At 51.2% G+C, this 25,245-nt stretch overlaps 11 protein-coding genes across 11 annotated transcripts; 5 read left to right on the top strand and 6 right to left on the bottom strand.

Annotated features, from left to right (window-relative positions):
* Positions 1–916: 916 nt before the first annotated feature.
* COCCADRAFT_92331 (uncharacterized protein) lies at positions 917–1,899 on the bottom strand (the record flags this gene model as incomplete). Its single annotated transcript, XM_007712656.1, has 2 exons — positions 917–1,719; positions 1,815–1,899. The coding sequence occupies 2 exons, from the start codon at positions 1,897–1,899 to the stop codon at positions 917–919; spliced, it is 888 nt and encodes a 295-aa protein (XP_007710846.1).
* A 1,558-nt stretch (positions 1,900–3,457) lies between these two features.
* Positions 3,458–4,910, top strand: COCCADRAFT_25096 (uncharacterized protein; the record flags this gene model as incomplete). The annotated part of the gene is made up of 5 exons (XM_007712627.1): positions 3,458–3,598; positions 3,652–3,756; positions 3,810–4,000; positions 4,056–4,250; positions 4,304–4,910. The coding sequence occupies 5 exons, from the start codon at positions 3,458–3,460 to the stop codon at positions 4,908–4,910; spliced, it is 1,239 nt and encodes a 412-aa protein (XP_007710817.1).
* A 186-nt stretch (positions 4,911–5,096) lies between these two features.
* On the bottom strand, positions 5,097–6,975 carry COCCADRAFT_92309 (uncharacterized protein; the record flags this gene model as incomplete). Its single annotated transcript, XM_007712655.1, has 4 exons — positions 5,097–5,286; positions 5,371–6,655; positions 6,710–6,763; positions 6,831–6,975. The coding sequence occupies 4 exons, from the start codon at positions 6,973–6,975 to the stop codon at positions 5,097–5,099; spliced, it is 1,674 nt and encodes a 557-aa protein (XP_007710845.1).
* Positions 6,976–8,194: 1,219 nt separating this feature from the next.
* COCCADRAFT_92324 (uncharacterized protein) lies at positions 8,195–10,545 on the bottom strand (the record flags this gene model as incomplete). Its single annotated transcript, XM_007712654.1, has 5 exons — positions 8,195–9,470; positions 9,513–10,126; positions 10,176–10,343; positions 10,394–10,461; positions 10,509–10,545. 5 exons carry the CDS (start codon positions 10,543–10,545, stop codon positions 8,195–8,197), a joined length of 2,163 nt encoding a protein of 720 aa, XP_007710844.1.
* A 1,510-nt stretch (positions 10,546–12,055) lies between these two features.
* Positions 12,056–13,879, top strand: COCCADRAFT_92307 (uncharacterized protein; the record flags this gene model as incomplete). Its single annotated transcript, XM_007712653.1, has 2 exons — positions 12,056–12,567; positions 12,751–13,879. The coding sequence occupies 2 exons, from the start codon at positions 12,056–12,058 to the stop codon at positions 13,877–13,879; spliced, it is 1,641 nt and encodes a 546-aa protein (XP_007710843.1).
* A 492-nt stretch (positions 13,880–14,371) lies between these two features.
* On the top strand, positions 14,372–15,149 carry COCCADRAFT_3837 (uncharacterized protein; the record flags this gene model as incomplete). The annotated part of the gene is made up of 3 exons (XM_007712620.1): positions 14,372–14,461; positions 14,512–14,607; positions 14,664–15,149. 3 exons carry the CDS (start codon positions 14,372–14,374, stop codon positions 15,147–15,149), a joined length of 672 nt encoding a protein of 223 aa, XP_007710810.1.
* Positions 15,150–15,817: 668 nt separating this feature from the next.
* Positions 15,818–17,671, top strand: COCCADRAFT_25091 (uncharacterized protein; the record flags this gene model as incomplete). Its single annotated transcript, XM_007712626.1, has 1 exon — positions 15,818–17,671. The coding sequence occupies one exon, from the start codon at positions 15,818–15,820 to the stop codon at positions 17,669–17,671; it is 1,854 nt and encodes a 617-aa protein (XP_007710816.1).
* A 1,032-nt stretch (positions 17,672–18,703) lies between these two features.
* COCCADRAFT_92366 (uncharacterized protein) lies at positions 18,704–18,856 on the bottom strand (the record flags this gene model as incomplete). Its single annotated transcript, XM_007712652.1, has 1 exon — positions 18,704–18,856. One exon carries the CDS (start codon positions 18,854–18,856, stop codon positions 18,704–18,706), a length of 153 nt encoding a protein of 50 aa, XP_007710842.1.
* A 625-nt stretch (positions 18,857–19,481) lies between these two features.
* On the top strand, positions 19,482–20,835 carry COCCADRAFT_35556 (uncharacterized protein; the record flags this gene model as incomplete). Its single annotated transcript, XM_007712651.1, has 4 exons — positions 19,482–19,503; positions 19,667–19,944; positions 19,997–20,201; positions 20,252–20,835. 4 exons carry the CDS (start codon positions 19,482–19,484, stop codon positions 20,833–20,835), a joined length of 1,089 nt encoding a protein of 362 aa, XP_007710841.1.
* A 373-nt stretch (positions 20,836–21,208) lies between these two features.
* Positions 21,209–21,766, bottom strand: COCCADRAFT_92288 (uncharacterized protein; the record flags this gene model as incomplete). Its single annotated transcript, XM_007712650.1, has 1 exon — positions 21,209–21,766. The coding sequence occupies one exon, from the start codon at positions 21,764–21,766 to the stop codon at positions 21,209–21,211; it is 558 nt and encodes a 185-aa protein (XP_007710840.1).
* A 606-nt stretch (positions 21,767–22,372) lies between these two features.
* On the bottom strand, positions 22,373–24,750 carry COCCADRAFT_48485 (uncharacterized protein; the record flags this gene model as incomplete). The annotated part of the gene is given in 3 exon segments (XM_007712649.1): positions 22,373–23,355; positions 23,440–24,388; positions 24,406–24,750. Coding segments are annotated over 3 exon segments (2,277 nt in total), but the record flags the coding sequence as incomplete, so codon positions are not given.
* Between the last annotated feature and the right edge of the window lie 495 nt (positions 24,751–25,245).

Genomic DNA, 25,245 nt, shown 5'->3' with positions numbered 1-25,245 from the left:
CGCCCCCGTCGCATTGCGCGATATGACCAACCTCTGCCACCGAGAAGCATAAAAAAAAACATGCACAAGTATAGACGACAGGATCTGCACATATATGCCCAAGAACCTTTTACCCACACTGGGTAAGTAAAAGTACGTTATCCACCAGGGCGGGAAGAAAAAAACTAAAGTCCTTCAGGATGCTGGATGTCCAAGACGATGATTCGCCGCGGAGCCAAGATAAAAAACGGGGGTGTTATAAGCAGGGGTGATGCGAACTATTATGTTCCTCGTTTAGCCGCCGCCGCGCCCGTTGTCGTTGGACATTTGCTGGGCTGCCAAAATGTCCATGTGTCAGCCAAAAAAGAAAAGCGTCCCGCCCCATTATTTTAATTTTAAATTGCCGACGTGGGGGGCTCTTGGAACAGCACCTCCGTAGCAAAAGACTAGCATAGCCAACAAGCTTTTTATTCATAATGAGTTGCGAAGGCGGGGCGGAGTGGTAAAGTCGGTATGTGGAAGGGGGGGATGTCTCAAAAAGGTAATTCGAGACTGCGCAGGATGCAACGTACTTAGGTGAGAAGTATACTAGGCTGTTTCGCATGGACCGAATCAAGAGACGACAACGGTATATGACAGGCGCATATGTGTGTTAAGGTCACGTCACCCTTGCAAAAGAAGTACGTATGGGACACACATACCCACGTTGGCGGAACTGCACGGTGGCCCGGGACAAGGGGATGGCCAGACGGGGCTGACATCAACAATAGGAAGAGAGTTATGTAGATCGGATCTTGGACGGCAAGGTGGTGAGACAGATGGTAGAACTGAATAATTCTCCGTTGAACATAAAGTTCTTAGTAAGAGTAGATCACTTCGAAGAACGGAAAAGGAAGGGAAAGTTGTTTTACATTTTTTCAAAATTAGTTTAGGCACATCATCTTACAAACGCACCACCGCCGCTGGCACCGAGTTGGTTGCCTGTCATCCATCCACTCTCGGGTAGACAGGCGATTCCGACGATGCCAGCTACTTCCTCCAAGGTACCTGGTCGGCCGCCAATCTCGCCCGCTAGCCTGAGCATATCCTCAGAGTCCACACCGGGTCGTTCCTTGGCCAGAGGAATCAGAGCATTGTACGCTCTTAGTGCTTGCCTTGGGGCTTCAGGAAGTCCATTGAGTAGGCCAGTGTCCATAGGGCCAGGAGAGACGCTGTTGACGGTGCAGCGCTCAGCGAGCTCACGTGCCCAAACACGGGTCATAGCTTCGATGGCGCCCTTGGTTCCAGCATAGGAAGTCTGCTGGATAAGACCCCATGTCGTGGTTGCAGACGAGATGTTAACGATTCTGCCCGATCGATCATGGGGAAGGTAGGGGAACGCTGCTTTGATGAGTAGCGCGGGTGCTTTGCAGTTGAGGTTGAATGTCTGGTCCCATAGCTCAACGTCAAGCTCTTGGATGGGCTGAGAATTCACAAGTGCCGCATTGTTGATGATGATGTCGATCTGGAAGCTGGGGGTTGCAGAGGGGTCGGAGAAGTGCTTCTTTGCGGCCTCGACAAGGGCTGCAGGGGCCGTGGGATCGAGCAAGTCAGCACGCACAGGGACCGCCTTCACGCCGTATGTTTTGGATAGATGAGCTGCGAGATCAGCAGCAGTCTGATCAGAAGCTGAAGTGGCATAGTTGATAACCACGTTTGCACCACGTTCGGCAAGATGTTTTGCAACTGCTGCGCCGAAACCTAAAGCGAGGGAAAGTTTGTCAGTGTTCGATCTCACGACACATGTCGTCACGAGAAAGACGACATTGGTGACTTTGCAGTCAAGTAGCACTTACTCCTTGACGATCCAGTGACAATGGCAAGTTTGCCTTCGAATACCCTTGCGGGTGCCGTTGCTTCATTAGTCCTTGCTGGTGCCATACTGTCGGGTTTTTCGTAGAAGTTTTGTAAGGGTCAGATGGATTTAGTCTCAGAATCTAACAAGGTTGGATATGTGCTTGGGGAATAGAAAGAGGAGAAAAGCTGCACGAAACACGACGTTATGTAGTATCGGACCTATCTTTCAGCGGTAGCAACTGACAGTATCAACCTCCGCTTGACAGCCTCGACTAGCAACTGTAGCGGGGAACCCTTGACTTGATAAAACCGTTGGAGTAAGGACTAGGATAGGATTAGTATAACCCCGATGTGGAGTCGGACGTCCGGTCTCGCCTCGATCGGGGCGGTGAAGATCTTCATTTCACTCCAACGGGGCTGCCATAGGGAGGATTGGCCGAGGAAACGCCTAATATCGTATGAGAAAATACGTGGTGAGTTACTTTGCAAGACAAGGATGATAACGCAACTGTTGGCCGAAATCCTTCGGGAAGGATTATGTCGAATTATATTGCAAGCAACGGCTAGCTGGGTTGTGGACGGAAATTTCTCGCGAATAGAATGCAAGACTGAGAATTGGATATTTTTGGCGAAGGTGCTAAAACGTGCCGATACAACACATCAATCCCTTGGCAAGGGCATCCCTTTGCAAGGGAGCTGTCAATCAGTCTTGGCATGCGGGATGGGGCCTGGGTGTCCTGCCTTGCATGCTCAAACACAGCCTTGCGCGTGCACGTGTGCTGGTGCGAAGATATGCAAGCAGACGTAACCCTCGAGACGAGTGGGTTGATGGTGTTTAGGAAAAGCGCGCGAACTACTTACCTCGTTCGGCGACAATACTTACATCCAAGCACCCTGCTCAGAGATGTTGACAGGCAAGCATACACCTGCTATCAGGATACTAAGCGTTGAGAATTGTGATAAGAAATCTGGCGAGGTCTTTGGGCCCACGGTGCTACGATTCATAGGCAAGATGGTCGCGACGTCGAGACAAGAGGCATACCTTCCATAGATGCTGCTAGCTTGAGACGACGACGGAGGCAACTCCTATTGGCCTGGAAATGTTGTTCGTGAATGGCATAGGAAAAATCTTCCCGTCGTGAGGCTCGTTTCATATGGAATGTCCACAGTGAAGTGGGTCGGGGAATGTATGCCGCCGCGCGTAATGCCGGCACTATCGGAACGGTAGTGGCTCAAACTAGCGCACATCCCACGCCGGCACCCCCCGTTGGCCATCCTCAAGTCTTGATTCTCGACGGCACAACTCCGGTTCTAACGATCGGCACAACAAAGTGACTGCTGTGACTAAGGCGATACAGCGTTGGGGTACCAAGGCGACGGAACCGAGATGTAAACGGGCTGCCCGTTCCAAGTGCGGCTCATAGCAGAATGCATCAATGGACTCTGAGCACACGGATATCGTACGTGATGCCTCAGGCACTGCCCTTGTGCACATTCCCTTGTATCCCTTTATTTTCTCCACAGACCCCACGACCTGCAGGTCCATAAGTCTAGTCCATTCAATCGTCGCGGTTCATAACAGTTGGCTGGCCCATCTGACACTTCTATTCACCTGTGAGGACTGTAGACAGACATAGTCACCATGGCGCCGACATCCTATCCCATGGCCTTGGCCGTCTTAGTCCCGCTTCCCTTTGACATAATTTCTACTATCCTGCGCTTCTGGATACGGACAAAGAGGAAGGCGTGGGGTCCCGATGACTGGGCCATGTTGATCAACATTGTAAGGCCTCTGGATCCACAATCCTGTGTACAACTTGACTGACACTGATACAGCCCTTTTGGAGTGTAAGCACAATTGCCACCATAGGCATGGCATGGAGTGGTATTGGACAATATGATGCCACCCTTACAGAGTCTCAATATATGAACTCCCTGCGGGTATGCTTCTCCCCCCTATTCGCTCAGTTAGCAACATAGTAATCAGTAAGCAGTGGTTCTACGTCTTCCAGGAACCATGGTGTTTTACCCTCGTCACAATCAAGTGCAGTATCGGATTTGCTCTGATTCGAATTGCAAGCGGCAAGAAATGGATCGAATATGTCATCTACATTAGCATGCTTTTGTGCTTCATCGTTATGGGTGGAACAGGCATATACCTGTTCTTCCAGTGCATGCCAGTACAGTGAGTAATCCTGAATCACTCAAAGGGGAACATCAAGTACTAACACACAATCCAGGAAGAACTGGGACACAAAAGTCGAAGGCTACTGCCGCGAGCGCAGCACGCAGACCATCCTCTCCTACGCCGTAGCCGTAGTATCCATCTCCACAGACTGGATCTTCGCCACACTCCCCATCTTCCTCCTCTGGGACGTTCAACTCGACTGGCGCGTAAAGGGTGGTGTAATGGCCATGTTGGGTCTCGGAATCTTGTGAGTCCAACCCTTCAACACTCACAAACCCCCCCAAACTAACACAACCCCAGCGCCTCTATCGCCCCTATCGTCCGCCTAAAATACCTCATCGGCCTCAATGACGCCTCGCGCCTCCTCCAGAACCTGGGCGCAATCCTCGCCTGGGCCACCGCCGAAATGAACGTCGGCATGTTCGTCGCCAACCTACCCGCCTGCCATCCCCTCCTCAAACACGCCATCGCGCGCTTTTCCACCTGGTCCGGCAGTAACTCGCGCTCCTACGCCTCCGGCATCTTCGGCTCCAAAAAGCCACACCCGGGTGGCCCCTCCGCCAGCAACGCCATCGATTCCAAAAATAAGTGGCTTGAACTCGACGACCAGCAGCAACAGCAGCGCCCGGAGTCAAGTCGCACGCGGAATTATCTCAATGGGAAGAGTAAAGGAACGGGGGTTGAGACGAAGATATATGGGGATTTAGAGGATTATGGGAGTGAGGAGAGTTTGGATGCGAGGGATGATGGGAGTCAGAAGAGGATTGTGAAGAAGGCGAGCTTGGATGGGTTGCAGGTTAATGTGCAAAAGGACTTTCGGGTTGAGATTAGTGAGAGGTTTGATGGGAGTGGGAGGGGGAGGGGCAGGAAAGAGGACTTGGATAAGATACAGGCGGATAGGGTATAAGGGTCGGCTGGATCGATCAGGGGGATGGGAAGAGGGGGTAATAGATCAGATAAAGATATTTAAAAGTAAAAATATACATGTATGATATTAGGTGTGTGCAGATATGTACAGAGTCCTGTGTACTTTTCCAGTGTGATGAATAAGGGTAGTTAGAGAAGTCTAGGTATTTAGCTTATGAGAACTCGACTATCTTGGTGCTCGCCCGTTGTAGTTCACACCAGGCACAGCCGTATAATTTGCGAAACAATCGTAGTTGAAATCGATCTCGGCACTCCTCTTCTTGAGTACCTCGACCACATTGTCGAAGGCGCAAAGTCCATCTGCGTCCTCGGGACATCCGGGGTGGGACTCGTGGATTGGGACTACAGCGTCGTTCCTATACGCACACATTAGCAAATCCGTCCGTTTGCCCAAACAATAACCGCTTGGACAGAGATGGAAAAGAAGGGGGGGGACATACACAATAAACCTAACCTGCTTGCTCGGCACCCTCTCCCTACACTCCAGCACCTGGGTGGTAAAATGCGTTGCAAACGGCACAAGCTTACTCGCGACAAACGTATTCCGTCCCTCATCTCCCCTCGCACTCAACGGCTCACCCTTAAACAACGCAGTAAGGTTAAACGCCACAAGCGCATCCAGCACCACAACCTCGTGCGTCGCATCTGCATAGATACTCTGATCAAGCGGGAAGTACGTCGAAGTATTATCAAACGTCTCGTTCAGCGCGGAGTTCGGCGCAGGAAACGTATGAGTAAAACGCGCAATGTATTCATCGAGATATCCTTTCCCCTGTGCAGCGGAGACGGGGGATCCGGGCCCGTTGTTGTAGTAGAAAGAGAGGTCGAAATAGTATTCGTAGTTTATGAAGTCTTGTTCGCTGAACAAGGCGCAGAAGGGGGAGAAGCCCAGGGCGTGGGTTTCGTAAGAGCAGAGTTGGAGCATGGAGATTGCGTCGGAGGGGGTTAGGGTTACGCCGTGGGCTTGGGACTGGAGGCGCGCGAGTGTAGCGTTGAAGGCATTGACAGCGAATTGAGAGGCGACAGTACTACCGATGCTGCCGCGAGAGGCGATGTTGGAGTTGTTGCAGACTTCGTAGGGGGCGCCTGAGTTGTTGAGGCCGCGGGTTTCGACGAGGATTTCGATGTTGACTTGGTTGAGATATTCGGGAACACCGAAGAAGCCGGCGGCGAAATTTTCGGCTGTGTGTACCATGCGGTCTTCACTCTGGGTTCTGAATACTGGTATCTTTCCGGATTGAGTGAAGTTGTTGAGGAGATGGCCGTAGAGCTGGCGGTACTCGATTCCCAGCATGAAGTTTTGGCTACGACCGGATGGTGTAAGAAGCTCAGCACCCAGCTTATACCTCCAGTTGCTTAAGAAGGCGAGTTCTCCAGAGAACGAAAGTCCGGTTTTGGTGGCATTGGAAAGCTTCGAAGCAAATTTTGCTGGTGCGGCATCGCTGGTGGGATACCTGGCTCCATGGCGGTATAGCAGATGCATTTGCGTGATATCGCATCCTTCCGGAATCAAAGGACTAGCATCTGGCAAACCATAATCGGCGCTGCGAACAGAGTACCACGGGCTGAGATTACCCCAATACTTTGAAATATCAAAGTCAGGAGATTGAGACCCGCTTCCATGCGGCTGGGGCTTGATCAGCGGCCAAGAAAACGCAGCCTGGTCATTATACGGATAGGACGGCGCAGTCTCGATAGCATTGGGCTCAACTCCAGTCGGTGTCGCTACATATCATGTCAGCGTTTTACCCATCTTACCATCTCCTTAACTATACTCACGTCCAGGAAACCCAACCACCTCCTCGGGCGGAAAAAGCGAAGGATCAGCCTGAGCTAAAAAAAAAAACACACACACCATTAGCATCTTTCCCTCTCCGTCAAAATGAAGACGAAAACTTACTCCCAGAAGGCGGATAAACATCCATCGTACTCCTCCCCACATCCTCCGCCGCCGAAACCGTCGTCGTCAGCGTCGAAGGCGGCGCCGCACCAACCCCCCCAACAACCAGCGCAACAACTCCACCCCATCTCATCTGCATCTTCATCTTTTCTCTTTTTACCTCCTTAACCAGTCCTCAAATCCTCCCTTATCTCTTCGCACTTCCAAAAAAAAAGTTGCGGTTAATAATACTCCAAAAGACGCAACAGAGGAATAACAAGCAACACCAAGCTTTTCCCGCCGAGTCGCTTCTGCCCTCAGCGTTTAATTTAAGAAAAAAAAAGCTTGACTTGCATGCTTGTACCAGCCCCCCAGCCACTATTTATACCCAACACGGGCATTGAGTTTGTTTGACAGGAATGGACTTGTGCTTGCTAAGACTATTTCCGCCTCGTTGTTGCTCACGGCCAATCAGCGGGAAGGATAGAATCACATGGTTTTGTCCGGATGGGCGTGGAAGCAGGGGTGAGGAAGCCACTGACGTCTACGGGAAAGCGTTGGAGTAAAGCACGGGTGTGGTTGGAGAAGGAGGAGAGCGGGTGCGGGAAGGAAGGGTTGAGATTGCGTGGTTTAAGGACTTTTTTTTTGCTCCGCGGTACTTGTTAGAGAGAAGCTACATAATGAGTTGATTTTGTCATTGGTATGTCGCGGTTCCCCGGGGATTAGAGATTGGGAAAGAGCATGTTTGGAGTGAGGTTTGCGCGATGTTCTAGTTTTCTTTCATTTATTCTTGGTATAGCTATGAGAGGGAAAAAAAACTTTTTGTTTCCAGACAAGATATGGAGAAGCGGAGTAAAGTGGAAAGTGCCATCCGGGGGCGGGGCAAAACCCACCGTATCGATTCGAGCTAAGCATTGAACTTACCCCAGCCACCGCAGATCGAAACGAGTCGTAGACAGGATGAAAAAACCACAACGGCGGCATTTTAATTAGAAACGAGCTAAAAGTCTGGTTTATACAAATAAAAGAAACAGCTGAAATCATGCCCTTGCCCCGATTCGAATGCCTCATTCGTGAACCGAAAAGAAAATCCCCAAAGGAACACCTATACCAATGCCTTGACCAGGGCAGTCCAACGGTTACTCCTCGTTAAAATCTCATAACCCAGAGTCATGAGCCGCTTTCATCAGTCGTTAACGAGTTCCCGTCGTACTACGCCAAAAGGAACCAGAAGATTGCGCCGCTTTTTCTCGCAATTTGATGTCGTATGAAAATGATACCAGGGAAATACGAAAAAAGAAAAAAGAAACCCGACTTTGTCTTGTCGGTCCAAGCAGTCATCTACAAAGTCTAGCGTCTACTTGTGACACATAGAAGAAAAACGTCTAAGCAACGGGCCAGCGGGCACGCAAGCCCTGAGTCCATTGGCCGTAGAGAATGTCAGCAAGCAGTGCTTGTTGTTCCATGCCAGGCTCAACATAGCCTGGTAACTTCTTTTCATCAAAGGCTCCAAGAGCCTCAGCACCGAAGCCCTTTTCGCCCACCAGAAGTGCGCTCTGGGGACGTTTGTGGGATTTGAGTTGTGGAGACTTCTTTGCGGGTTTCAGTGCTTTGGTTGGAGAACCGCCGCTCATGGGTGTTGCTGGAGTAGAGGGAGCGCGTTCGTAGTCTTCTGAACTTTTACTGGCTGTTGTTGAGATGGACGTATTCGAAGTGCTGGGGCGGATTCGACTGGTTCCTGATCCGTGCACAGTAGTACCTCCCAGGCTGATTTCGCTGGTCTTGGTGTTGTGCCGGTATGGTGATTGTGATGACGAGACTTGAATACCGAGTGCAGAGGCAAGCTTCGCATCGTTCTTCAGACGATCGACGATGTTCTTGAGAAGCATGAACTCGCCATGTGGGTCGACTTCATCGAGATGCTGCCACGCCTGAGCGACGCGACCGATCGCATCCCGCTGCCGAGGTGATGCAGTGTCTGCGTGTGCTTCTTGGAACACCGAATCCAAGACTTTGCTGTAGGCCCGTCGACCGTACAGTGCATCCTTGGTGATAGGCATATGCGCATTGTCGGGGCTGGGTGGCTCATTCTCGTTGTTGAAATCGAGCGGATGGTTAGAGTTTGGTGGAGACGGCCGGAAAGTGCGGGCTTCGGGATTTGGATGGAATGACTGATTGCCCTGGCTGGTTTGCTCATTTGTGTTGTTCGAGCGTGCTGGAGCTCGACGCTCATCTGACGAAACGCGTTTAAAGTGTCGCACAGTCGATGGGGAGTTGCCAAATGTAAGGTCAACACCCAGTGGCTGCTTGCTGGCGGTGCTGGCATTGGTCACGTTGCTAAGATTGCTAGGCTGGCCGATGTTGCTAACTCGGCGGGCAGTTGGTGTGTTGCCAGAAGGAACTCTCAACGCCGTGACTTGAGACTGTGGTCGAGGGGGTGTTCGACGACGAGTTGACGCTGGTGACTCTGTGACGTCACCCAATGGTGCTGCGTTGAGGTCCATGCGCTGCATCCCACTCTGTGCCTCATCCACGGCGGTGGGTATCCGAGTGGACTTCCGTTGCAGTTGCTTCACGGCTGATCGTGGGGCCACCGTTCCGCGCTTGACTGTGTCGAAGTCCCATGCATCGTCATCTTCGGCCTTGGCAGAGAAGTCAACCCTGCAAAGCTGTTAGCATCTTCTTGAGAAAACTTGAGTATACACTAACATTGTCTCTTCATAGTACTTGCGCTGAGACGCCGCCTGCTGCTCCCTCTGGGCGTCCCACATCTGCTTGCGCTCAACCAACTCGCGGAGAGCTTCAACCTTGCCCGCTCGCTGAATGAAGCGATGCTTCAACAGTTCCTTGGCCGATGCACGTCGATCGGGATCTTTGACCAGACACTGAGCAATGAAGTCTTTGAAATCCTTGCTCCAGTGGTCGCCCTCTAGCCTGGGTGCCGGATTTTTGGGAATTGTGAAGAGGACCTTCATGGGGTGGGATCCTGCGTGCGGAGGTGCACCCTCTGCCAACTCCATGGCGGTAATTCCCAAGGACCAGATGTCGGCTCTAAAGTCATAGCCAGCCTCTTGGATCACTTCCGGAGCCATCCAAAACGGGGTGCCGACAAACGTCATACGTTGAGATTTCATGTTAGTGAGTTGAGCGGCAACACCAAAGTCGGCCAGCTTGACCTTGCCTTGGTCGGTGAGGAGCACATTGGCGGCTTTAATATCACGATGGATCTTGCCGGACGAGTGGAGGTAGTCGAGTCCGAGGAGAAGTTCTCGACATGTAATGGCAATGTGTGCTTCGCTGAAAGTTCCGGGTGCCAACTACTCAAATCAGTCAAGAAATCGATGGAGGGTTTGTGGTTGAGCATACCAAGTCGGCAGCCGACCCTCCGCCCAGGTACTCCATGACGATCCATAGCTTGACGCCTTTGACGAAGCTGGTCTTGTACTCGGTGACGTAGGGGCTGTGACAAGTGCTCAGGAGCGAGATCTCTGCCTGGATATCGGCCAACTCTTCGGTGCTGTCTTCGAGGTCGATCTATAGGGGATGAGTATGGGGGATCGCCCGGGGTAGATGTGGATGCATACGTGTTTGATGGCCACAGTCTCGCCGGTGGTCTTGTCGATTGCCTTGAAGACCTTGCCGAAACTCCCGCCTGTAGCTTGGTCAGCGATTGTGGATAGTGCAGGGGATAATACGCACTGCCCAGCTCCTCCATGACCTGGTAGCCCTCGGCCATGGTAGGCGACATTTTGGGTGGTCGTGAGCTGCGAGGTGAAGTGGCGGTAAGACAAGTCGCGAGACGAGGACAGGGCGCGCACGGCGAGCGGATCCAGGAGGAAATGGCAGATAGTAATAGGGTGTGGGATGGGATGGTACTACATGTCCGCGGCGACGGTTGGTGGTGGTGTATATCCACCGGAGCGCAGGGTCCTCAGCCCTGCCATCGCCGAGGCAACGAGCTCGCCTCCATCAACAAACGCACAACCCCCCACCATGACGTTGGTTTGGTATTGCCACAAACACGGAGCCGCAGGGCACCCAAGCTGAGCCGCCACAAAACCAAATTGAATGACGGCGTTGCAATGCGATTCAATGAGCAGAGCCAATGTCGGAAGGCGACTTCGCGCCAGGCTAGCAGAGGAGGAAGAGCAGCGGGTTCCTGGCTATGAAGACGGCGGGTACACCATCTCGATGGCTGACTATCCGCCCTGCATAAGCTCCACAGCCAGCGGGTAGTGGCAGCGGAGGTGGTGGCATCAACGTTGAGCCCCCATGTTGGGCCTCTTGGTTACCAGTTGCATGTACGGGCGGATGGGACGCCTTGGGCGGGCCGCATTGGGAGTGCCGAGGCGGGATGCTTTTTGGGTTGGCGTGGAGGAGAGAGCATGGCGACGCGGTTGCCAGGACAAAAAGACGCCTCACTGGGCAGCGCGAGCGGCAGCGCATCAACCATGACATCTCGTCACATGGGATGGCGGTCCAGAGCATCTTCGGCAGACAGCGTGTTTCAGGGCAGGGCGGGCAGTGGTTGTGCGCCTGCGGCTGGCAACCATGGTTGTGCTGGTCTCACGAGGCGCGAATAGCCTCACCCGACAGGCATCATGTGTATGAATGCTTGGTCTACACATACGCTCATGACATGCACCCGTTCACCGCAACAACACGACGGACAGGATACGGACAGAGACACACAGGCACGTTGATAGTAGCGCTGCTGTTGCTGCATCCAGGGGCTTCTTTTTTCTCTCTCAATGGTCGAATTACGTGGCCTGGCCCCTCATTTCCGAAGATGCCAATCCAATCCAGTCCAATCCGTCCATAGATGCGTCGACGGTATTATCAGACACGGAGGATGTGCATGCCAGGCACGGCGCATGCAAACAGGTGCTTTTTCGACGTGTCGTGCACAAGGCGCTGCCACGACACAGCATGGCGGCCGTGGCTACTCCCCTACTCTGCTGCCGACTACAAAAGATGTAGTCTCCAGCGTCCAGCGCGCCGTTGAGCCACGATGCACTTCCTTCTACGACACATGGACAAGGGCACGCAACCAGGTAACCCCCAGGAACCTCATCGCCAGGAAATGGTTCCCAATCCGGCTTGTTTGTGGCCTGAGCTCGTGAGCGCATGAGAGACACGGGTTCAAAGACTACGGCTCCGGCTGCAGTGCAAAGGAGATGAATGCTCGCTGTCTGCTCTTGACATCTCTCACGCCCGCCACAAATGCCCTCCTCAATGTCTCCGGTATGGGTTCTCGCTCCACCGCCGGTCCAGCGCTCTTGAGATCGTGGTTCTCTTGGTTTCGAGGCTCGCTGCTGCTCCGATTGGTCGGACCACCCACAGCCCTTCTGGCCCTCTACCTCGAAGTCTACGGCAGCTCCCCAGCCGCCGCCTCGCTTATTCTTCACCGACTCGCTCGCCGCTTTCATCTCCCAACCCTCTTCTGTGCACTCGCAACCACGCAACGCAGGCCGAATCCTCTGTCAGATCGTGGTCCACCACCTGCCATGGATCGAGCACAGACACAAACCCTGCACCACAAAGGGGCAGACCCGTTATCTTACGCCGAAATATCATCTGCCCACGCCGCCTCCATGCCCGCCTCTCCCTCCCAACCTCCTGCAAAAGCCATGTCGGCGCACTCCCGTTCAAAGACGGTGGACATTGTCGGCCAGGGCAAGCGCCTCTCGCTGCAGTTCCCTATCCAACCCACTGCATCCGCAGCCACTCCCGCTTCTGCCACACGCACGCGCCCTCAGTCATGGATGAATGGCATCTCACCCACCCCCTCGCCGGAACCCCAGGAGACGCCTCACGAGACCAACATTCTCGCCGTCCTCGCTGCCCAGGAGCGTTATGTGCTGGAGCTCAAGGAGGAACTGAGCAAGGCGGAAGCCGACTTGAACATGCTCAAGTCGCATTGGGCCCGCCATGAAGCCAGTAAGCGCCACAACCAGGTGCGCAGAGTGGCTCCGCTGCAACCTCTGGATACTTCGCTTGCAAACTCCCCGCCCACCCTGTTCGATGACGATGCCTCGGGTCTGTCAATGCAAAAGGAAATGGAGCGCAGGAAGAACCTCCTCAGCCACTCCAAGCCCGCACAACGCAAGGTCTTCAGTGGCTCGCGCCATTTGCGCACCCTGTCGCTCCTCTCCCCAGACCGCGTCGACTCGCCCTCCTTTCCCCACACTGCCGACCTTTTGGACAACCAATCCCCCAGCATGCGGCCTCTGCATTCCGCGCGAACGTCCACTTCGTCAGAAATCACGCGCCCACTAGTCTCCCCCGCAGAGCATGACCGTTATGACATGGGTGGCATGCCAACCATCCAGCGCGAGCAGCTCATCCGTGCCGGCACACAAATGGCTACCGACTTCAAGAAGGGATTGTTTACTTTTATCGAAGACATCCGTCAGGCTACCGTTGGCGACGAGGCAGTTCACACCACCGACTCTGCTTCTGGTTCCGCTAGCGCCAAGGGTTCCAAGACTAACCGCAAATCGTCTGAAACTCGCCCCCCACTTAGTCGCTCTGCTAGCTCCAAGAAGTCGACACAACAGACTGGCTCCTTTGGCGATGACTTTTGGAAAGAAATGGGTCTCAGTGACCCCAAGGCTACGGCCACGAACAAGAAGACGCAGGCAATCAAGAGCACAAGTACTCCACAAAAGCAAATACGCAAAGTGGCTTCCGAGGAAGATTGGGACAATTGGGACACCCCCAATGACTCGCTCCTGGTAGACGTCACAGATCCCAAGGACAGTTCGGACGACTCTGACACCCACAATTCGTCCATCTCCGGCCTGGACAACTCCAACACCAGCAGCAGCGCCAGGTATCATGCCAAACGCCATGATTCTAAAGCCTCGTCGCTCACCTCAATCAACCAAGACGACTTTGTACCTCGCGAACAAAAGCGTTCTTCCATCACCTGGCCCGACATGACAAAAGTCTCGCCTAGCAACTTGAAGCGTACGGCTTCGCATCTGATGAAGGAGTGGGAGAAGCAGCTGACGCCTCCCCCAGAGTCGAGAAACCAAGACTACGCCCATGGCGACTACATGAATTAACGAAGGGTTTTTGTAGCATTCCCACTAGTGATATCCAGCATTATGAAGCCACGCCACCACACATCAGTGTATTATTCAATATTGACCACATGTAGTAGGCGGTTTTTGCAAGTAGCGTTTGAAAAGCATGGCGTTGGCGCAATTGTAAATAAAGTGTTGAGACCTAGCTTCGGGCTGACATGTATTGTCGATAGAAGCATAATGAACAAATTTGAACAAATTGATAACACAAGAGTTTTTTTTTAATTTATTTGTTTGTTTCATGTGAGAAGTGGTGTGCACTCATCCACCGCCTTTCTGGAAGAGTTGGACTGTTGGGAGGATTGCCAAGCCCCACACTCCGGCATTTTCCGTCCTCCGCTCTGAACTCCGCAAAATGTTCCTGCGTAGTGGCGGCGCATCGCAATCGCATCGCAACAAGCAACTGTCACATCGTCCTTTTCCTCCACACCTTCTTGCTCCTCCTTTTTCTTTCCTTTTCGATTACAAGCCATGGCGTTTCCAGGAGGTCCGGGCGCGATGCCAGCATCCATGAACCCAACCGCCGGTATGTCAGAGCAGGAACAACAAATGGTGAAAGCGGTATGGACGGCCTAGGAATGTAGCACGGACATTCAGCTCATAACTCGTAGATGCAAATGGGTATGGAGTCTTGTCTAGGCAAGACGGTCATGGCTGGTGTCATGGGAGGAGGCCTGGGTGCCATGTTTGGGCTGTTCATGTCGTCGGTATGTATATCCAATCTTCGTCCAGGTGCGAGAGGATGTAGTCTGACATAGATCAGATGCGATATGATACACCCATGTCACAACCACTTCCAATGAACACACCAACAACCTCAGCACCCAGCACTTCAATTGCAGCAGGTGTAAAACCCTCGACAGTCGCTTCAAGTACATCCTCATCCTCCGCCGCTGCCACCCTACCCAACCCCACTGCAGCAGGGACCGTTCCAATCACCGAACTCCCTCTGAAGCAACAACTCCGCGCTGGTCTACGCGACATGTATCGTTCTTCCATCTCTTCTGGTAAGAACTTCGCGAAGGTCGGCGCCATATTTTCGGGTACCGAGTGCGCAATCGAGGGTCTCCGTGCAAAGAACGACCTATACAATGGTGTTGCAGGAGGATGTCTAACAGGAGGCATCCTGGCAAGAAACGCTGGGCCGCAGGCTGTGGCCGTGGGATGTGCAGGCTTTGCCGTCTTCTCGGCCGCAATTGATGCCTACATGCGTATGCCAGAGGATGAGAAGAGCAGGCCTATCGCATAAGAAACGCAAGGGATATTGATGGAAAAAAATTCGAGCGAGGTAACAAAAACACAGGGAGTTTGAGGGCCACGATGTACGATTACTGTATACCACTATCGGTTAGAACTGGGGTACGACTCGCAACTTTAGCATTGGGCGGCGTTTGGTGATATCGCGAATTCATGTCAGGACCAATATAGACTCAGATATGCTGCGTTATATTCTGGCAGTAGATGATATAATACGACAACGTAGTTGAATGTTTGAAATGTTACATTTACACATCTACCAAGTGGATAATTATAATGCAACCAAAAACCATCCTCGTACTGACTTTTGGTTACAAAGCACATTTAATTGCATATCTTACAACCCCTGAAAAAAACAACTCATCAGTCCTTGTCAGAACATAACGACCTTGGTAGTCATGCTGTAGTCATTGGCTCCAACCAATCATGTCCCACGAGCTTTTTCACACACCCCTCCAAAAAAAGTTGCGCCCCACTAGTTTTCCCGCCACAATGACCGAAATCTTTCCCACAAGCAACACAACGTTTTTGACCTAGTCATATACTCTTTCATACCCAAAATCTTGCGCCCGACCAGTAACCAGGAGTGCGCATCACACCAAAGAGCGAAATACGGAATACAAACCAGAAAGAGAAGGGTCGAAATTCAGAGCGCACATCATGGAATCCACGCCTTCCATCCAGCAAAAACCCATTCACTCACTCATTCTTGACACGGGTCCTCTGATCAAAAATATCGTGTCTATCTCCACCCTCATTAACTCCGCCGAAGAACTTTACACAACCCCAGACATCCTACGTGAAGTCCGGGACGAAGCAACCCGATCACGTGTGCAAACCACTCTCGTTCCCTTTTTGAAAATCAGAACTCCCAACCCAGCCAGCTACGATGCCGTTGTCGAATTCAGTAAGAAGACTGGAGATCATGCCGTGCTGAGCAAACAGGATTTGGGTATTTTGGCGCTGGCGTACGAAGTGCATTGTGAGAAGAATGGGGGGACTTGGGGACTTAGAGAAGTACCGAAGGGTGAGGTGAAGATGAGACCTGAAGATATTGAGAGGGAGAAGGCTGAGAAGGCTGAGAGGGAGAGGTTGGCCAAGGAGGCGGGGGAGAGCGGTGTGCTGTCAAAATCCGCGGCTAAGCGAAGGCGTAGGGCGGAGAAGGCGAGGAATGCGGCTGCAGAGGGTGCGGAAGAGGTGGCAGCGGAGGAGCAAGAGGTACTGGGGAGTGGTGAGGTAGAAGATGAGGAGGGCTGGGAGCAGCCGACTGGAAAGCGTGCAGCTAAGGCTAGGGCGCCCAAGTCGACAAAGTTTAACTTCAAGCCTGCGGAAGAGAGGGTTGAGAGTGAGGCTGCTCAGGAACAAAAGAAGGATGAAGATGTTCCGGCCGACGACGATCAAGAGGATGGAGGGATTGCCATCACCCAAGAGGAAGTAAAGGAGCAGATTCAAGAGCAGGTCGCAGCGCAAGTCCAGGATCAAGTTCATGAGCAGGTCCATGAGCAGGTCCAAGAACAGATCCACGAGCAGCTTGCGGAAAAGGGCGAAGAGAAACTCGAGAGCCAGAACGTGGAAAAGGTTGAGGAGAAAGTGGAAGAGCAGATCCAGGAACAAGTTCAAGGGCAGCTTCAAGAACAACTCGGTGAGCAGGGACTTATCGAGAAGTCGACAACAGTCGAAGTACCAAGCGCAAACATTCATGTTGAGCAAAATGCAGAGTTGGCCGTCACCCCAGAGCACCCAACACAAGAAGCTGCTCCCGAAACTACCTTGCAGGAGCCTTCTCTCGAGCATGACATGTCCTCACTCTCCATAACCCAACAACCCACCCCACCCACCACCGACGACTCAGCCGCTGACTCCGACTCGGACGGCGACTGGATCACTCCCACCAATCTCTCCAAGCACCAAGCCGCCGACTCAGACCTACAATCACACCTCCAAACCGCCTCTAAACCGGCTCAACTCGACCTCGCAACCATGACGACCGACCACGCCATGCAGAACGTCCTCCTCCAACTCAACCTAACCCTCCTCTCCCCCTCCCTCCAACGCATCAAAACCGTAACCTCAAAAATCAACCGCTGCCATGCCTGCTTCCTGCTCACAAAAGAAATGACACGCCAATTCTGCCCCCGCTGCGGCCAACCCACCCTCCAACGTGTCTCCTGCAGCACAAACGCCAAGGGCGAATTCCGCATCCACCTCTCCAAAACATACACCTACAACAAGCGCGGCGATCGCTACAGCATCCCCAAACCTATTGCCGGCACCGCAAACACGAAGTGGAAGGAAGGCTTGGGCGGTGGAAAGGGAGGCTGGGGCAGAGACTTGATCTTAGCGGAGGATCAGAAGGAATTTGTGAAGGTTAAGGAGGAGGGAAGACGGAGGAAGGCGAGAGATGCGCTTGATGAGGATTTTCTACCCGGAATATTGACCGGGGAGAGGGTAGAGAAGAGTGGGAAGGTTAGGGTTGGGGCGGGGAGAGACGTTAATGCTAAGAAGAGGTCGTAAGGGATGTTAGTTGATGGGGAGTGGGAAGGAAGAAAGAGTAGGGTGTGGGCGAGAGCATGGTCTGGTAGTGGCTGCATTTTGGGAACCCGCGGAATGGGATGTCGGGTGTCCCGTTCCACCGGGTCTTTTCTTTTGCGTCAAAAAAAGGGTGGCGTTTTCTTTTCCCTGGGTTTATTGATGAATCGGATCTTTGGTATGTCGGCGTGGCTCATGCTTATTCGTTCGTTTGCGAGAAAATATATACGCCTCTGAAGACTTTTGCCGGCCAGTTATATCGTCGTGAATGTGTGATTTCATGGCGTCGAGTCGATATACCGTGATACAAAGCCCGACTTTTTCGCAATATTGCAGACAACGCTTGAAATTTCAAGAGTGGTCGAAAGAATGAAGCTAATAATCTGTTTCCTCTTTCCATTTCATTGCCTTCTTCTTCCCTTCCAAAACACCAACTTCAAGAATCTCCCCAAAACTTAGACCTAGCGTCCCCCAACCCAACATCATACATACCTATTCCAGCTACTCTCCCATGCTTCCTCGCTTACCTATCCTAATCCCGCACTACTAGCATTATTCTGCGCATCTTTCGCTCGCTAGTAGACTATCCCTTGCATAATCTAAGCGTGTAAACGCGTGCATGCGGCGTAGCTCTGCGGCGGAAACGATGAGATAAGTCGGGATAGTTATGCCGAGTAGTAGCGCGATGCCACCATAACCTACATTCTAATCGGGAGATGTCTTGGTATATAGGAAGCAATGTTTATTTGGACGGATTTTGCGGAAAAAGGTAAGACGGGCAGAGTTTTTCACGGGTGACAGGCCTGATGGTGGTACAATGGCGTGCGGCTGAGGTGTGCTTGTGTTATTTCCGTCGATGAGTGCTATTTTGGATGGAGTGACATCGTGGGCCTATTGCCTGGAGGTAGTATCTGTATACGGCGGGAGCGAGAGACAGGATGGATGCCTTGATTGCGGCTGTAGGAGTCCGAGAGGAGAAGGAGTGGAGTGAACGGATGCGGAATGAGATGGATCTGCTTATTCCTTCTTGTCATTGTAACGTGTTCGGCGAGGTGGAATATCCATTGGCTTGTGATATTGGAAAAAAAGGCGAAAGTGTGATTTGACACATTTAGTTGGATTAGTATGCAAGCCACTAGGTTGAAAGTCCCAGATATGTCTACATCTCATGCAACTAGCACACTTATGCGCTCTTAAATCGGCGAACTGCCCTACTTCACTGCAAGCAAAGCAACGGTGCTCATCTCCGACGAACCAGAGCCGCAGGCTTTGTAGGTGACAAGAACGGGGTTGTAGGCGAGGAATTAACCTCTCGTATGTCCCAACGACACAGCCTGCAGAGAAAGGGTGGCGTTTGGGCGTAAGAATGACATACGGGGATTTCGTACTACCACACATAACCCTTGCATATCGCTCACGAGGGCTGCGCCCAAACGTCTCGCTTACGCTTGAGTGAAGCATGCGAGGCTGGGCTGACTCGGGACACGCAGCGAGTTTGGCCAACGGGAGCGGTGCTGGCCATGGGGGCGCACATGAGCGAGAGCCAGGTGTGCTGGCAGTGCAGTGTAAAAGGGCACCATAGAGCTTGCATTGCATGAGCGTTTGAGCATCTGCCTAGGTAGGTGAAAGGTTAGACAAACGAATGGTAGATAAGCTGTCAGATGAACGGTGAAAGAGGCAGTGGTGGAGGTTGTATAGATAGAGGTTCGATCGGGTCTTTCTTGCTGGTGCAGTTCCATCAGTGGCTTCTTATAGAATCTATTTTGTTAGCATTGAAATTTCCTTGTTGGACAGTATGCCGATTACTAGTATATCTGGTTCGTGGACTTTGGTCTCCAAGTCGTATGTTCGACAGGTACGTTGCGTTGTTGGCCCAGAACCTTCTGTCAAACTTATGTTTTTAGCTCGTCAAGTCTCTTTACGCTCCAAAGTGCACAGAGGTTCCAAAGCATGATCCATCTGCTGCACAAGAGGGCTCAGTAAAACATGGAGATCACCGTGCACAGATCATAGCCCGGCTGCGAGGTCAAGAAATCCATGTCCCAGATGTTCACTATATATACTCTGAGTGGCAGGCCCATTTGCATCCTGATGTGGAGCTGTCGAGACAACACCTTGAATGTTACTTCGAAACGTTCATCAGTACAGAAAGCGTGAGAAAGAAGCAGAGAAAGGTCGACACCGCACTGTGTGCTGGGCAGTTTTGGCCCCGTGTTTCGAGCGACAAGTTTCTTGTCCTTGGGGAATTAGTGGCCTGGGTAGAGAACTCGGCCTTCTTTATCTCATAGTAAATGCTGACTAGGTGCTTAGTTCTTCTTCTGGGATGACGAGATTGACTGTGGTACGCTTACCAATGATAGTGACAAGACAGAGGCATATTGCGACGACACACTCAACTTCATCAGGCACTGTCTGCAACCGGAGCTTGAAGGCGACGTGCCAGCGCCGGGTCGATTGCACAACTGTGGGCCGTGGGTCAACATGGGCCGAGCCATGCAGGAAGGTCAATCCAAAGGTAGGATGTTTGATAAACCGTCAACAAGGGTGAGCTAACGCTTGCGAAAGAGGCACGTGACAGATTTGCAGCGGCGATCTATGACTTTGTCATGGGTGTTCGTGTCTCACAAGCTACGTGGACGCGAGGCATATCCACACTCGAAGACTACACTGCACGCCGGTTGAGGACGGTCGGAACGAACCCTTGTGTGGCGGTCATACAGTGGGCGTATGGTCTGACTCTCCCTCAATCAGTCTGGGACCACGAAGCCATGGTTTCCATAACGCGCGAGGTTGCCATCAGCGATTTCCTCTGGAACGATATTGTAAGTCTCAGGAAAGAGATTGAAGACGGTGATATCGATTCCGCGATCCCAGTCATGGTGTGGAACGAGGGGTGCAGTGCACAGAGTGCTGTTGACCGGTGCGTGAAGATGGTAGAAGAGAGCTGGGCGAGGTTGTTGGATGCAGAGAAGAGGTTGATGGCTGAGCATGCTGGTGAATTAAAGGATATGATAGACGAAGTCGAGACGTTGGTTGGAGGTTGCAAGGATGTGATTGTGGGACACATGGTGTATTCTTTGAAGATACCCCGCAACATGTCAGCAGCAAGCATGAGCGACAAGGACTGCAGCTTCCGCATCATGTTGTGAGCTACTGCTTTTGTCTTCGGTAGACGTCATGGTGTATATACAGCATGCGAGATATACAGATATAAGGAATGGCTCCAGTACTGTACAAATCCATTGATTATTGGTGTTACCGATCATGCTTATGTAAAATGGAAATGATGCATCAAACAAATGATATCTACTAAATATTTGTGCCTAATACATATCAACTGAAACAATCAACTACAAGATGGTAAGTTGTCACGACAGTAGAGATATGATCCATTGATTGTTTACAGGGTTTTCTCGATCAATAGTTGAGGATGGGAGAGTCCCAGAAGCAGGGCCATCTCATAATGATACAAGTCTTTCTCTGACGATCGTCTCCAATGGCGGGGCCTCGGAAATATATATTCTACTGAGCAGATGCACTATACGCCTGTAACAAGTTGACTATAGTCGTCAGCCCGCATGATTTCGCATGTTCCAATGCTCTCTCAAACTGGTCCTCCGCTTGGACGTCAACCTTCCCAGTATCAAGCAGCAGCTTGACTATCTCCTCGTGCTCTTTTATTACCGCTTCTGTTAAAGCTGTACGCCTCTCGTTATCTCTCTTATTTACGTCAGCGTTGCCGATGCTAAGCAGAAACTTCGCCACCTCCATATTCTCCTGTTCCAATGCGCACATGAGAGCTGTACGTCCCCCATAACTTTTCGCGTTCACATTAGCTTTGCCGATGTTGAGCAGAAAGTTCACCATTTCCACGCTCTTCGCCTTTGTCGCGAACATGAGAGCTGTATCTCCGTTACGGTCTTGTATATCCACACTAGCTTTGCCGATGCGAACCAGAATTTCCACTATCTCAATGTTCACACTTTTTGCTGCGAGCATGAGAGCTGTACACCCATTGTAGTCTCTTTCATCGACGTGAGCTTTGCCAACATCGAGTAGCACTTCGACTGAATCTCTCATTCCAAATTCTGCCGCGTACATGAGAGTCGTGCGCCTTGAAGGACCTGTCATATTCGGATCGGCTCCAAATTGGAGAAGCGTTTCAACTAAGTCCTTGTACCCCTTTGATGCCGCTTTCATCAGTACTGTAGATGCTCTGTAGTTACTGGCGTTAACATCAGCTTTACCAGTGGTAAGCAGCAAGTTGACCATGTCCCGGCGTTCATTGGGTGACATCCGTTTTGGCGTTTTGAATCCTATTAGGTCTCTCGTATCAACTTTGGCGTTGTCAATAGTGTACGGCGTTTCAACCAGATCATTGCGCCCCCCTAGGACCGCCCACATTAGTGCCGTGTTTCCACTATTATCTTTAGCATTGCTATCAGCTTTTCCAGTTTTGATCAGTATCTCAGCATCGGTTATCTGTCCAAATGTCACTGCCCACATAAGCGCTGTGGATCCATTGAAATCTTTCTCGTCCACATTGGTATGGCCATCCCTGAGCAGCACTTCGACCGTTTCATTACTTCCTTCTGATGCCGCCCACATCAGCATTGTCACGGCCTTTTTGGATTCTGGATCTGCGTGAATCTTTCCAAGCTGCAGTAATAGGCTCAGAATTTTATCGTTCTCGTGATTGCGAGCATCGGCTCTCATTGTCCTTTGATCATCTTTTGAGATTTCGAACGTGGATGCCCGACTATGAATCAATTTCCAAGAAAGTCTGAACATGGCCGCATTGTTTCCTGATACATGGCTCAAATGCTCTAGCCAATATTTATTTGCATATTTGTAAAACTTGAACGAGGCTTCATCTTCGGGATGAGATGACTTGAGCGTTTCTGCAATGATCTTGCTCAAATCAAATGTAGGTTGTCGCCTTGATTGGAGAAATCTTATAGCTAGTTGGCGTGCACTGCTAGAAGAGTCCATGGTGGCTTGTAAGATCTTGGATGGCGCTGATTCAGCCATAATTGGGAGAATCTTTGTTCTCGATAGGTCAGTTCCGAAGACACCATAGTTAAGATATGTTGTAGTAATATCTGCCATAGTTCGTTTCGCGTCTTTGACCGTAAGTTTCTGGTGTGTCGTGCTGTCGAGTCCGTTGAGAATGTACTGCTGAACGCTATGATGAATGACCCGAACTGTATACTCTTCCTCATCAACAGCGAGAAGACATCCACAGCAAGCCAGCGCTAAGTAAACATCATGTAAGACCTTAGAAGGATCCCAGGTAGCATCTCCAGGAATGACGCTCAAAGCCTCACGCAGTTCAATCGTCGTCAATGGTCGACGAGCTGTAAGGACGAGTTGTAGGACTTTTACTTGAAGTGATGGATCTGAACGTCCGGAATTGTGTAGGATCCTTGAGAATGTCTCTGAAAGATCTCTAGGTAAGTTTGCTAGTGCTTCCCGCATGGCGTGGTCGGTCTTTAATCTGCACAAAGTCTCTATCTGAAGAGCGACCCAAAGAAACATTCCTTGAGAGCCTTTCAAGAGAGCGTCCTGGATTTCCAGTATCAAAGTTGGATCCCCGACCGTCATTATTCCCTGGATAAGGCGGTGCTCTAGTTCAGTTTCAATGAAGGTCTCAATATCCGGATTATCATCTGGTAACGAGACGACGCGTACAGCGCGGATTTGTCTGGTGATTGATTGTAGACTATTATCTGCCTCTTCTCGGATAGAAGCACATATACGGACTTTGAGTGTGTCTTGAATCTTTCGGATCGCGTGTATCAGTATCTCCTTTTGCGCCACGTTGCATTCGTCCAGGCCATCAATGACGAGGTATACTTTCTGTTCAGAAGTAAAACCTTGGAACAGAGATTCAAGCAGCTCTTCTATATCACCTCCTTTGTTCTGAGTATCTTCGCAGCGGTTCGCAAGTGCTCCGAGGTCCGAGATGGAAGACAATAGCTGTCGTATCAGGGAGCCAACAATTGTCTGTGCCTGCAAGCTTTCCGAGACATCATATTTGCAGAAGAAATATGCTACGGTAGACTGTCCCTTTTCAGTGGAGAGATTAAGGTCGTCTACGATGTTGGCTAGTAGTACAGATTTACCTGAGCCCAGCTTGCCTGTGTACATCAGTGTTCCAGGAAGCAAGCTAGTTTTCCATTCTTGATACTCCGAGTTTTGCGTGTGAAAAGATGAGTTGCCAAGTTTTCTGATCTGTTTCCATGCTGTCTCGTGGTCGTATTTGGAGCAGAAGTCAAGTATTCGCATTTTAGTTTCCTGTCTCCGCTGGAGCGCGTCAGATTTGAACATGTCCATGGTAAAGGCCCTGAATTTGGAACTCTCTTGAGCTTCAATCAAATTCATCTCTTCCCTGATAGAGTTTGCCCACTTGTCAAGGTCTGTTTGGAGTGTTTTCAGGAGTGTATCGTTCAGTGAAGACGTGAACTGTCGGATAGAAGACTTTTGTCCATATCTGAATAGGTAATGACACAGCTTGACTACCAAGATAAAGTATTCTGCAAGGTGTGATTGGAGCTTCTTGGATCGAGGATACAGCAAGGCCATTGTTTGGTAACGCGGCGCAGCGCGACCAATGGCCATGAACATTGAGGATAGCTTGTCAATGTATGATGACAGGCTTATGATCGAGTGTGATGCATTAGCGTATGCTGGTGATGCAAGCTGATGATGATACTGACCAGTAAAGACATGCGCACCAGCGACCACACACCACATGCTATCAAGTTTTGCGACCCTCCAACCATAACATCTCCAACTACAACAAACTGCTGGACAGCTTGAAGGAAGTTCGTAAAGCGAGGCCCAAAACACCGACTGCCGTATTTAGTCGATATAGAGCGGTCCATCTCGGCTGTTAGTCGCATGACATCGCTTGGGTCAGGTGTGCTTGAATGTGATTGCGACTTAAGTGTACAGAATGTGGCTTTTTGCTCGGTCGAGAGGTCGGCCTCGAATTCGGAGACTGCTTGAGCGAGGCGTATCTCGGGTTTCAACAATGACGCTTTCCGCAGAGCTGCAGACATGATTGGCATCAACAAATCGCATAAGAAGAAAGCGTGCCGTTGCTTGAGATGTGTGTATAGTGGAGACAAGGCTGGCTGACTAGTGTTTGGTCATGTTAGTTAGCCACGAAGGTACGAGTGGGTAGGCATAGGAATCTGAAAGATCAAGATATGTTATCGCTGAAAATGAATCAATGAGAGATGTGAAGAGGAAGTTGCGAAAGAGATGGGAAAGTAAGGGGTTCCTGCAAAATTCAATCCTGGCCATTAGGCAAAAAGGCAACATGTGTTGGCATCAGTCTAAGCAAGGCTGAGCATGGCTACGCGTCTCAGCTGCCGCCTCGCTTAAGCCGTGCGATCGTATCGCCCGCCAGTAGCAGACTATCGTTTCATGCTTGACAACGTTTTCTTCGCTTGTTGGATGTATGCCTTGTGGTGTTAATGCTGATCACTGGAATCAGAGGAGCTCATGGTTTCGGTGAAGTGATCAAGTCACATGACCGTGGCTTGGCATGT

The sequence above is a fragment of the Bipolaris zeicola genome, assembly GCF_000523435.1.
Source record: "Bipolaris zeicola 26-R-13 unplaced genomic scaffold scaffold_47, whole genome shotgun sequence".
NCBI classification, from domain to species: Eukaryota; Fungi; Ascomycota; class Dothideomycetes; order Pleosporales; family Pleosporaceae; genus Bipolaris; species Bipolaris zeicola.
The sequence above is the reverse complement of the archived record's forward strand: the minus strand, read 5'-3'. Positions and strand labels throughout refer to the sequence as shown.